This window comes from Oxyura jamaicensis, chromosome 4 (genome assembly GCF_011077185.1).
Source record: "Oxyura jamaicensis isolate SHBP4307 breed ruddy duck chromosome 4, BPBGC_Ojam_1.0, whole genome shotgun sequence".
Classification (NCBI taxonomy): domain Eukaryota; kingdom Metazoa; phylum Chordata; class Aves; order Anseriformes; family Anatidae; genus Oxyura; species Oxyura jamaicensis.
Window position 1 is genome coordinate 76985117 of NC_048896.1, and position 12907 is coordinate 76998023.

The window sequence follows — 12907 nt, forward strand, 5'->3', positions numbered from 1 at the left end:
GAGAATAACTTATAAACAGTTTTCATTTCCAATAACCCATTTCTCTCTAGAGAAGAAATAATTTATTTTGCACTATAAGTTGTCTGAACACCATTCACATTGTTTCCTCGGTCCTTTACCTGTATTGTCATTCAACTGCTTATCTCACTGCACTTTTATCACCTTCAGATAGGTGGGACTTTAGATGTAAAGGCATTCAATTTGCAGCAGTGGTTACAAGACAATTCATTAAAAAAAATAAAACTACTCTTGATGTACATCTTGTGCTTCTCAGAGTCATCAAGAGTTAACAGCGTAAGGAATATTAAACAGTAAGAACTTTTAAGAGAGCCTGAAGATTCTGACTACTCCTTATGATCAAAATCACAAGGCATCATACCAATAGTTAATTGGAAAGGCTTTTCACCATGTTCAGAAGAAACACCCCCACACATCCCACCCCAAATCCTAAACCTTCATAGTATGAAGCAACTTACAAAGTCAAAGGGTCTTTCAAGCGAGAGCCCTCAGACTCACAATCTCCAAGCCTAACCGCAGCACTCTGTCTGCCCAAAGTGTCTCCACCTTCCTCTTCCCAGTACAATTGTTATCAAATTTAATGATAGCATGGTTAGCAGTGAAATACTGGCCAGACTCCTAAGCATAACAAAAAAACCTCAAGTTTTAAAAAAATAAAAATAAAGTTTATATACTCTGGGAAAAGTCTAAAGTGACTTAGCATTACATAACATTTTCACTAACACAGTTTCACTTTTCAAAACGGAAATCAGATTTATTCAACATTAAGTGTAACAACACATCAGAAATCAATATCCACTTATAAAACAAAACAAAATAACATGAATAAACACAGGAGAATACTGTCTGAGACTCTCCAAGCGGGACATTTCTCATAAGACTCACGGAAAATTAAAAAAAAAAAAAAAAAAAGATTTTATATGCAAACAGACTCAATTCCCAAAAACTCAGTTTTTTCCAGTTGTAAAGCAATATATAGCCAATGGGAGGTAAACTAGAAAGGGGAATGAAATGCATCATGCTGTACAACACCAAAGAAATACTCCAACTGCATCTGGGTACAGCATTAACAACATGCAGTAGATGAAGTTAAAAGCAAGTACATTGTGTATATACTAGAGAGACAAACTGGTCGGTCTCAGGGCTTTGTTTCTTATTTTAGTTCAGCTAATGAAAACAAACAGCAGCTAAGAGCAAGTAGAGGAAGAGCAGAATCTGCATGGAGGACAACATATCTTCCCAGAACAGTAAAGCATTTTAAGAAAGATTTAGATTGTGCACTTGTTTACTTGTCTTGGTCCTCTTCTTGCTATGTCACTGAAAAACAACCTATATCCAATGATGGGCTTTATGCAAGTATCTACAGTTTTATAAAGCTGTAATTAAAAAAACAATGCAAGTCACTCAAATTCGGCTAGTCTTTTCAGTCAGGCATTAATATGCTGAACACTCACTACTAAATCTTTGTTGTTTGTTTGTTTTTTTTTAATTGAAAATAAAAGCAGGGAAAGACATCTCCCAAATAGCCTTGCTAAAATGTGGGGTTAAATGTAATTATTTTTGTTGCTTGCAGGAGTGCAGTGTGAAAACACAATATCCAACTCATATCATTAAGAACTATTTAAACAAGTCCTTTAAACCACGAGCTGGGATTTTTTTTGTTCAAGTCAGTCCATAAGCTGGCAGATTTCTCCCACTCCAACACCAAATTTTAAACAAACCCTTAAGATCTCCCATGGCTTATGTCAGCTATTGAAAAGCAAGCAAGCAAAGCGCACATGCAAGTTATTAGAATAAGATAGCCAAATATAATAAACTACAGAGTTCCAAGCAGTAAGTACATCTACATTCCCCTGGGGAGACTCAGTCTTATTGGGAGATGGATTTGAAAGCTAAGAACACAGGTTACGTGGTTCACTTCAGTTCTCTGCCTTCCACCTGAAGACCTCCGGGAACCTGTTCTACCATCTAACAAGCTAATAAGGTAGTACAAATATTCAAGATGTTTGTTTCTGCAGAATACCACTTTTAATTAATTCCAGTAAGAATGAGTTGATGACTGACAACTGGCCGACCTTTGTTAGGACTAGACATACTGACCTTAAACAAATTCAAGTCTGAAAATAATTGGGCAGCTTCAAGTTAAGATACAAAGGAGAAATTAAGAAGGAAAATTTCACCATTCATACAGAAATTGCACCAGTCAATGCCGTACCTAGCTCAACTGAAGTACAGCAGCGTTTTTACAACTATATCCAACCACAATTTAGTCTTTAAAAGCAGTATCTATTCTATCATTTATCTATTAGTAATTAACAATTACTAATTGAAAAAAATGTATTCTAAACAAACATTAATCAAGTATCAGTACCTGTATTTATTTTGTAACAGTAGAGGGATCACAAAGAACTGAGCTGAATTAAAGTAAAAGGAATGTAAAGGAGAAAGAGTTAATTCAGATTTCTTCAACATGTACTAAGCCAAAATCAGCTTTAAGACACACTACTGAAATCATTATCTGAAACAGCTCTGAGCTCTGGCAATCACAAGTTAGTGCTATAACTACTAAATTTAATGCTGGATTGAAAATAGATTGGAAATGTCAAGTCAATGTCCTGCAAATTTCTACAGAAGGTTAATTCTTGTACAAAGTCACTGATCTGAAAGTTTTGAGATTTAATGTACCTCTCATCTCCAGCAATATAAATTGCAAGCATTCTTTAGTCTTGTGACTTAGAAGCAGGTGATATACCTTGGCACTTTTTTTCACCCTATGCAATGAGCAAAAGGATTTTTTCCCCTGTGCTGCCCTTAACATCTGAGGCCAACCTAACCACTTTTCATTTCAGAGAAGCATCGAATACACAGAGCACACGCTCTAGATTTGGTAAGCATGGGACTCTCAGTTGGAGAGCAAACAATGGAATGCATCTGTTTTATCGCTGAAAGACAGCAGATCGGTGAGTGCTGCCATCTCGCTCTAGCGATGTCAGATGCAAGAGCAACTGGGACTAACGGTTTAAAGTTGTTTTAATTTATACAAATCAGTATATTCTGCTTATGCAAGAAAGGACTAAGTGGAATTTCAGCACCAACTCAAAAAGGGCTTGAATAGAAAGCCAACTACTGAAAACGCGTACAACACTGTTGAATTGGCACTATAGCCTCAAAAGAACTGTTACCTAAACATTTACATGCTATCAAGCACACAAACACTACAGGCAAAAGCCTTTTTTGGTTATTGGTTATACCAAAAAGTCAGTGTTTAAGAGTCACTAGCAGAAAAGTTTACCAGCACTTGAAATCAAAGAGCCTTAGCAGGCTTAACCATTATTCAGTGAAGATGCAATACCCAGGATTAAAATGCCTAGAGAAATTCTGAGCAAGCTGTGTTTCAAACACACATCACCTCAGTCAGTGCAACCAGAACAGATTAGAAAATCTCGTTCATCATACTTATATTGTACAAGGAGATAAGCAAGTAGTAAAGAGGTCCAAGAACCAGTGATTCCTCTATTTGGCTTCAAAAAAAAAAAAAAAAAAAGTTAAACACTCATTTACTTTCTTCTCCCTTGCTTGTAAGTAAATGGAAAATAAATGCTTCTTTGCATACATTATAAAATTAAGGTAGTAATCCTTCTTTAGTAATGTATATTGGTAATGTAATAAAACTATCCTGAAGCTCTAAAAGCTGGAGGTATGAGAAATGCTAATTGGGGTTCTCTCTCCTGTGCACATTCCTTTCCCGCAAAATAAGAAGCGAAAGGGCAAAATACCATAAAGCTTAACTTCTAATTGTCTTTGTAGGCTTTTAGTCAGTCACAAAATTAATGCCTAACTCAAGCTCGCATCCATACATATCACAACTGAAGTCTTCTTGGGTTCACCATCTCCAAGGCTTCCAGATGAGGATGGATCATTATAACCGTGACTATGATGGAGAAGCTTCCCTGCTTCAGCAAATTGTCCATCAGAAAGCAATCTGCTGCCTAGGTATCAGTGAAGTAGGGAAAGAAAAATGTACTGATATGCTTGGAAGTGCACATATGCAGCTTTAAATTCCATCACTGACCACGGAAAATGAATCAACTGCTTTAATCTCAAGGTTCATAATAATCTAGTCAAAAGTATTCCCCACACAATCAGGAATAACTTTCCTACATTTCTTGTATTATTAGGAAAGAGAAAAATCTCAGTCTTCAGTGAGAACTAGGGAAAAGTTTGGTTCCAGAAGGTTGGGAGTTTGTTGTTTTTAACCTTTTTTTTTTTTTTTGTCAGTACACTTCTTGATGTAGTATCACATACTTGACATTTCTTCCTCTTTCAGGTGAAAGACTTAAGAGGATTCTCCCTGAAGAGGTTACCATTTAGGCAGTGTCTACAAAGGGGCCCCTGTGCAGACAAATGATTCTTTATTGATTCTTCAACAATACCTTTAAGAAAGCAAAGATCCTCATCTTCTGAAAAAGTACCAAGGAATTTAAAATAAAACATGTATTTCGGCTATAAAAGATACTCTGAAAAAAAAGATACTCAAAAAATACTCTGATCACAACCAATCTGAGTTTAGAGCTTAGGAAGTCTTGAGCTGATAAGCGATGACGACATTAGATCGTCTCAGATGTTTAATGTGTTACAGAAATCCTCGTGGACAGTAACTGCCAACTGGTTCAACTTGCATTAAGCAAACAGAGGAAAAACTTGGAGGACCTTTTAAAGCATATCAGCTCCTGAGATGTTGACATATGCCAGGTACTTCAGCGTTAAGGCTGGACTTGATGTCTACCAGTGAGGATCTATCCTGGTTATCAGTGATCTCTACATACATTTCCTTTCTCTACCTTACCAAAAACGGGTAGAAGCCAAATTTTATTTTTTCTAGTAGACAAGAACAGAGATGCTAAAGGTTTGAAGACAAACACTTCTACTTGCCATAATAGCAGCAATGCAAGTCACCTAGATTGTGGACAAATTAAGGTGGCAAAATGTATAAGGACTCTATTAAAATAATGAAAAAAGCTCTTTGAACTTAAAGCCAATTACAGTTTATGCTCCAACATCCAATATTCACTACTTCTGATCATATTACTTAAGCTTTTAGTTCTACTATATTTATTAAGTAGCAGCTATAGTTACAGGACAGCTGGTAATAAACTGAGTGTTGAGAGCAGTCTGTGCTCCAAAAGTTTGCCACGATAAAGCCAAAACCTATCACTATGATAATTTCATTTGTTTGTACAACGCCATCTTTTTTCCCTAGAAGCCGGTTAAATTGTGTATTTCACAAAAGACACTTAACACTTCAAAAATTCACAGCTAATGAAGAACTTACCACTGCCTCTGTTTCAGTTTTTGTTACTACAGAACACTGGATTTGTCTGTTTTGGCTTCTCTGTATTTGAGCTTGCATGACTTTGATGTCAGGACTAAGAAAGTGCTATCCTCCCACTCCTCAGTACCAGACTTTTCTTCCCCCCATGTGTACATATTTACTCTCTAGTATCAAAAAACTGCTTTATCTTCTTTGGTAATGATAGACAGAACTCAAACGTTACACCACAAAATCTACTATCGAGCCCCAGACCTCAAACTCTATTATTGCTATAGCCTTCTCAAGCACAGACATCAAAATTGAACATTTTTGGTAGTATTCTTTTCTATGCTGTTATGGAGCCAAAAGAAGTGCCTTAGTTTTATGCATTTCCCCTTTGTACAGGTTAAAGTATTTCATCAGGCGTTTAACTACAACTCTGAAGTCTCAGCAGTGAGGTGATTCTCTGGCACAAGTCTTTTTGCATAGCTGCTGCCCTTGGACAGTCTAACATGTACAGAGTGCACAGTCTTAGTTTAAAGACAATTTCTACCTTGTGATGACTACTTTTGCAGCCACAGTTGTTCAATGATTCAGAGAATGGGACAATATAATTTCATTACTTACTATTCCACCAATTTGTCTCTTCTCCAAACTTTACCAAATCGTTTATTTGCCCTATGCTTATTTATATAGATGACATTTATTTTCATACAGTAAAAAATTCTGATGAATTCTGAACAGAATTAAGAATTAAGAACAGAAAGAATCCAATGTTCCAGGACTTTTAAGGTACTTGCATAGGTAGCATCTCCATCTCTTCTTCTAACCCTCCTCTTCTAACCATTCCACTAGCCACAGTAAATGCTTCTGTTAACATCACCACCACTTATTGAGGACAGAACTGACACATCGTTTATGTACAATGGAACCTAAATAGAAAATTATAGAAAAAAATGTATCAATGAAATTTCAATTGGCTACAGGTTTCGTTGAAGGCTCCTTACTAGCAAAAAAAGATTAGGCAATCAGTGAATTAATTCTTTCATACAGTACAGCATGTACACATTGGCGAGGAATGAGCCCCTGATCACAGGTTGCTGGCAGTGGCACCTGTTACTGAGGCAACTAGCATACCCCTATGGAAGAGCTGAAACTAGTTAGTCATTGCTGGGTAAATTGCTTGTGTTCATTAGAGCAAGAAGTATTTCTTTGGAATGTACCTCAAAATAAATTCCTGCTCAGTATTAACATTTTCAGACAAACTGAATAAAAGGCACTGTTACTCAAGCAGTACATTTGTTGTCTCCAACTGTTGGAAAAAAAATGGTTTTCAAGCAACTAGCTACTGTTGCCCTAAGAAGGCTTCCTTATTATCTCTTAGTAATTTCATCTCTCCATATAAAAGCTCAACAAAAACTGTTTTTTCTGAAGCATGTCGAGTCTCACCTTTATAGCTATATTTGTATCTAAAATTATGAGTTAGTATAACAGTATGCATTATAAAATTATACCATTTACTTCAGACGTCTGAACAGCTAAATCTTCAAACTATACAAAAATAAAGTGTATGAAATCTTACAAAAGGAGAACATTAAGACATTAATAGCTAATCCAAAAAATATAACAATAACTTATACACAGCAGTAAGCATAAGCAATGTAGCCTACAACAGCTTTCAATAAACAGGACTTCTGAAACGAGCATCAGCTAAAATTGGAACATTCCCAAGCACAATAATGTTTCCAATTTATTATCTTTACCACAGTACAAACTTTTACAAACTGAATGTCCATTGTCTGTCAGTCTGTAAACAAAAGCTACTACCCCCACCTCCTCGTTTTAAGAGTGAGTGTTTTTAGTCCTCAGTCAAGTTTCATATCCGTCACTTGCATAAGGAATCAAGAGCCTCTTCTCTTGTTAAATTACATATATATATATATTTATCATACAGCCTGCAGTGAAGTGAAATCACAGTGAAAGTCCTGGGAAAAACATGATCTTTACAGCAGGACTTGAACCATTCTAATAATAAATGCATCTAACAAAGCTTCCCATAATAAAAGCGTGGCATTTCCATTTCCAGAAATCAAGTCAATTAGAAATTCTAGGTTCTACTTAAAAACCCCAAAGATCTAAAAGTGAAAAGATTCATCTTCTCAAATACAAGTCTTTCAGTTTCACTTGCAGAGAGACTTTTCCAGTCTGTAAAACAGTAGTGCAATTCAACTAGTTCTTTTATTTTTCTTGAAGTCCAGTAGATAAATGTTGTAGCTCTATGGAAAGATAGGAAGATGCTCTGGTAAACAAGAAACTTTGGCAAGCCCAGGAGGGCTTACTAGTTCATTAAAGCTTTTAAGTCCAAAGTGGCTTAAAAAAGGTTTATGAATAAACTAAAAAAGAGAAATAAATAGGCAGAAATGAATGTAAACTGTCTGAAATTTTTAATGATTTCTCATTGACAGCTGGCACAAACACAGCAGAGTCAGTTAAATAGAATCCACCTACAGAGTATTCCATTAGCGCATCCAGTCTGGAATGCTCAAATGGAATTACATTCCTAAAGATTTAAAAAACAGTACGTATAACATTACTACAAGGCTTCTTCTGCCAACCTCACTTACACTTCTTCTTAAAGAGGCTTTTTATTTTTGATGGCTTTTTGTTTTTTTCACCATTTTGGTACAGGTCCTGCGGGATGCTACTTATCCTAGGGACAGAAGAAGCTTCGTGGCTGGGTTTACTGTCACTACTGGCTGAAGAACACGAGGTGTGCCGAGGCTTTACGACTGGGATCCCACTTGAAAGCTGGTTCATGCTGCAGGACTTCTCCAGGATTCCATTATAAACTTTGCTTGCAGGACTAAAAATCATGCTCTTAGTTTCTGCCATGCCTACACAGTCAGGAGAGCCCCTAGATATATCTGCAGTTAGAGAAGAAGAGTCTCCTGTAGATGATTCCTCCAGTGAGAGTTCTTCCCGGGATACTTTCTGAGGAGAAAGTGTCTGGTACATCTCAAGACTAGATGGAGGAGACTGCTTCCTTCCAACAGATGAATTTAAGGAGTCACATTCTGAACCTGCTTCCTGTACTTCCCTGAGTCAGAGCAAACAAAGGAGAAAAGAATTAAACTATTATTTCCACCATGCAATTAAAAATGAAATTTAGAATCAATAATATCAGTCTAAAAGCACCACCCACTTTTCCTTAGTAGTTAATTAAAAAAAACATTAAGTCCAACATTTTAACTTACAACTTGCATTTTATCATTTCATTACCTAAACTTAAAATGATTACTTTCTGCAATTTTGCTTTTTGTGGGCAGCAGGATCTGCCCAGAATCAGTCATTTGCATCTCACTTCAAAGAACAAAAACTATCTTTCTGGCATGTGAAGTCAGAAAAGTTATGAAATGAAAGGAGGAGATATAAGTCTATCATATACAAAAAGTTTCTTCAGGACAAGTGTCCCTACCTTTCAACAAGCTCATTTGCTCCTTCCAAAAGGAATTTAACCTTTTCCTATGAGGCCATGTAACAAGAGTAGGTACACGCTCAACATGCTGTAAGAATTGTGTTACCATCCATCTTCTCTTCGCCCAGTAGCTGACATTGCTTTTGATCCTAGTTTCAGATGTAAAAGCCAGTAACATATTGTAATGGAGAATCAGGGTTAGTTCAGTGCACCCTGGATTGTAACATTACTTAACTGTATATGACATGCTAGCTATTTACATACACATACCAGACATGAACACTTTCTGCTCCTTTTGGCTACATTCATTTATATTATCCTAAAAATTACTTTAACTTTCGTCTTGGTTCAACCTCTAATTCTAAACTGATAGCCTCCAACACTCCTATCAGATTCCCAAGTGCTGTTTGCTAGTCCCCGTACCATTGTTTATCAGCAGAGAAGTAAATGGCTTCCTCCTCCTCTTCAGTTCGATAAAGAGCTGGGCAGCTCGACACAGAAAGGATGTCAGGGTCAGGGGAGTGCAAAGCATGCTGAGACTGTGGAGATGATGGCACAACATTGCGTCTTGATCGACACAAGCTACTGCTTCTTGCCAGTGTGCTGGGAGGTTTTACAATGGACCCTGAGGCAAAGAAAAAGCAAACCAAACCCCCCCATGTGACATTGATGTTAATAAAATCTACTCTAAAGACTAAATAGCAGGTGTCTGCTTCAGTCACAGTGATTCTTAAACAACTTTGACATTGCTCGATTATTTAGAGAACGTTGCTTGATTAAGAGAGAAGGCAGACCAACAGCACCTTACACATTCTACAGTTAGATGAAGCAGCTAAACAACTGCAGCAGTTCTGTGCCTGCCAAATACTACTCTGACCATGTGCAGCACTGCCTCACTACCCTCCCTGGGGAAGGAAGAGACTAATGAGACTTGCAAACCCTTATGAACTAAAAATAGCAGTACTCAATTTAGCCTATTACACAATATCCTGTATTTCACTTGTATTCTTTAAGCTCTAAGTCACCACACACAAAAGTTTTGTAATGTAGGTGGTACCTAACCAAACACTCAACTGAAATACACTGCATTAGTTGAAAATTAATTAGACACGGAAGACTAAATCATATATAACAAGATAATATATATAAAAGAAAAAAGAAAATATATAATTCAACCTCATTTCAAGCTCAAGAATTTCCTATTTGATGTTTTCTTTTTTCCATGCTAACTAAGAATTCCAGGAAAAAAATAATGGGTGGAGACAGCAACACAAGAGTCGACCATTCAAGCACCTAACAGGAAGTGACAAACTATGATCTTTCTTGTCCGATTCTTCCTTCGGAAGCTGATTAGGCATCAATACTTTTACAGAAAGAAACCTACAGATCTATTTTCAGGATAGCTTTTATGCCTCAGGATTTCTCATATATCTCCTAAGACTGTCCAACAGAATGCATCACAATGCTTAACGTAACACAGACCATACCGTTACAGCTGTTCAAGATGTTTACCTAGTACAGCATACCAACAGAATTCAACATTTACTGTAGACAAAGACGTCTAGCCTGACACAAAGTGCATCTTATTTTTTGAGATGCCAGTTAATCAGGTATATTACAGTCTCCCTTCCTGGAATCTCAGAAAAGGTTCAGTTCCTGTTTTCAGTGCAGGAAGCCGTAACGTTCACAGAACTGCAAATAACTGCACCTTCACCAGCACATGGACTCTGTGTCCTGCTGGGCTGAGAGATAAACAGTGGCTTCCAAGTCCCAACATGACAGTTATCACATAAATCAAACTTTTGATTTTACTTTGATGGATTCAAAGACCTGACCTGAAAAGCAGGCATTGATAACTAAAAAAAAAAAAAAAAGTAATCTGCATGACTAAAAGATATTCCTAAAAAAAAAATGTTTACTGAAGAATACAGAATCCAGTTAGGAAATTTGTACTGTGTGTCCAGGTAAGTAAGATACCATCCTACTTGCTGGTGTAAAAAATAAGAGTGTACCATCACTGGCTTTTGAGAGAAATTATAAGCATTTTTTTCCTTAGAGGTGCATATATGCAGGATTATGAAGGATTCATTATCAAGGATTCAGCTATGACAATTTACAATCAGTTTTCTAGTGCAAGTGAAACCCGCTAGATCAAGGAATCAACTAAACCCTAAATAGTCAATGGAAAATAGAAAATTTCACTATCCCTTTCTTGTAATGACTTTGTTTTATCCTCATTCATCTAATCTATCTCCTCCTGTTCTTCAACTCAGGACTGAACAAATCCATTACTTCACACCATTTTAGCCTATCATGTTTCCTGCTGAAATGCAAAGAAGTCTGTCCACCTGACTGCAAACTATGCCAACCTTAAGTAGATATCAAAGGATGCTGAGGCCAGGTAACAGCCTAGACCAGGCAGTTCAGTTATGTCCAGACACTGAAAGTCTTGCATTTAACTGACCTGTCTGCATACTGCCTTTTGCCTGAAGCCTCATGAGTGAGACAAGCCATTTTGCTTCTGTCCTTCCTTGTGTGCATTTGTCATTCTTCTCTAAAGGATGGGAATAATTTAGCAGTTACCAAGGTATCACACGATAATTTGACTCTGACTGAATGGATTTCAGGAACATCGCAGAACATATTTCCTGTTTCCCCACTCCCAAACATTTCTAGTTTGTTTTTGAAAATAGTACAAACTATAAAAGCTAGTAACCTAAGAAGTTACTTCTCTCATACAATCACTTGTACAAAAAGCAGACACTAATGCTTCATCAAAACTCAGAAAACACAGGTAAAGTTTTTGTAATGTTATGATTTAGGTAACTTTCACCACTGATAAACTGAGATAACATTCATTAGCTCAACACACAACAAAAAGACAAACTGAATTTTAACAAAAACAGAAGTTTCAACTACACGTGCTCTTAGGAACTTGTCGTTCTCTAATCTTAGTTCCCCTGAACCAGCTGCACTTTGTTGCTCTCTGGCTTCACTTTCATACAGGACCTGAACAAGAAGATGGACTAAAATCACATATCTGAAGTCTTACATACATATTTCAGTGGTTTGTCATTTTAGACTATCTGGAAGGTTATGATAGTAAATGGAGTTCTGTTTTAAAAATCACACCACAGGTTATTCCATATTCTTTCTTGGAATTTTGGACCTGAGAATCCACATCTTACTGAGTCTACCAAGGAATTTGTTATTAAGGTTTAAATCAAAGCCCTCATAGAGAAGGCTACAGTATTCTTTAAAAGCGATCAGAACTTGCAGAAAAACTTCTCAAAGGGCTCCATGGAATACATGCAAAAACACTGGCATATTTATAACGAAAACATGCCCCAAGCACATGAAACAAAGCCAGCAAAGTGGCATTCTCCTTATGTGCTTTTAAAATTCTAATTGATTCTAAGAATTCCAGCCCTGAAAGAAAAATGTACACACATAACAAAGATTTCTTCCCTAGTTTTTCCCCAGCTTGATATTGCTTGTTTAAAAAGCTACATGGAAGCTCATCTTTTGATATGGTTCCAGAGTCCAGTTAATCAAAACTTCCATGAAACAGGCTCTTGTGTTGACGTAATGACTCAAGATATCAGGGTGGTCTGAATCCCCAGTGTATATACTTTCATCATAGTTTAACCAAAGCTGGATTTTCCTCCCTCCAGCATTTGGCCTCTGTGCCTCACACTCAAGCAACCCAATGTATCCAAACACAAACATTCTCCCTGAAAGCTTCCCTTGGACAGCAGCAGGATTTGAAGAATGTCTGAAAAGCTATATAGCACAAGCAACCCTAGGCAAAATCCATCCCTTCCATCTGAAAGGATAAATGTGCTAAGAAAAAAATAATCAGCACTACAGATAAGATTTAGATTTAGTGGAAAACCAAGCATGACAAGCAGACTTTAAAAACCTTAGCTCACTCTGTACCCTGTGTGCCCCCCACCCCCATGAGGGTGAAGAAACAAAGGCTTTTTCTCCTTTATCTTTATTGCAAAACCCTATTTTCAGTTTATGCAAGTCCCAAAAGATATCTGAAAAGTTACACAGAATTTTGTTGCTTCTAACTTTGAACCAACCCTATATGATTTTAG

The 12907-nt window shown here is 36.9% G+C and overlaps 1 protein-coding gene across 3 annotated transcripts in view; it reads right to left on the reverse strand.

Annotated features, from left to right (window-relative positions):
- Nucleotides 1-745: 745 nt before the first annotated feature.
- STIM2 (stromal interaction molecule 2) overlaps nt 746-12907 on the reverse strand; it is a 71047-nt gene continuing 58885 nt past the window's right edge. Inside the window, exons 11-14 of one of the 3 annotated variants that reach the window (XM_035324083.1) lie at nt 11269-11358; nt 9228-9429; nt 8805-8953; nt 8249-8426 (exon numbers count right to left, since the gene is read on the reverse strand). In XM_035324083.1, coding sequence (XP_035179974.1) covers nt 8389-8426; nt 8805-8953; nt 9228-9429; nt 11269-11358 — 479 coding nt within the window. In that variant the 3' untranslated portion in view covers nt 8249-8388. Of the gene's footprint in view, nt 8427-8804; nt 8954-9227; nt 9430-11268; nt 11359-12907 lie in introns of all 3 variants that reach the window. The other 2 variants (XM_035324081.1, XM_035324082.1) reach the window with 2 other exon arrangements.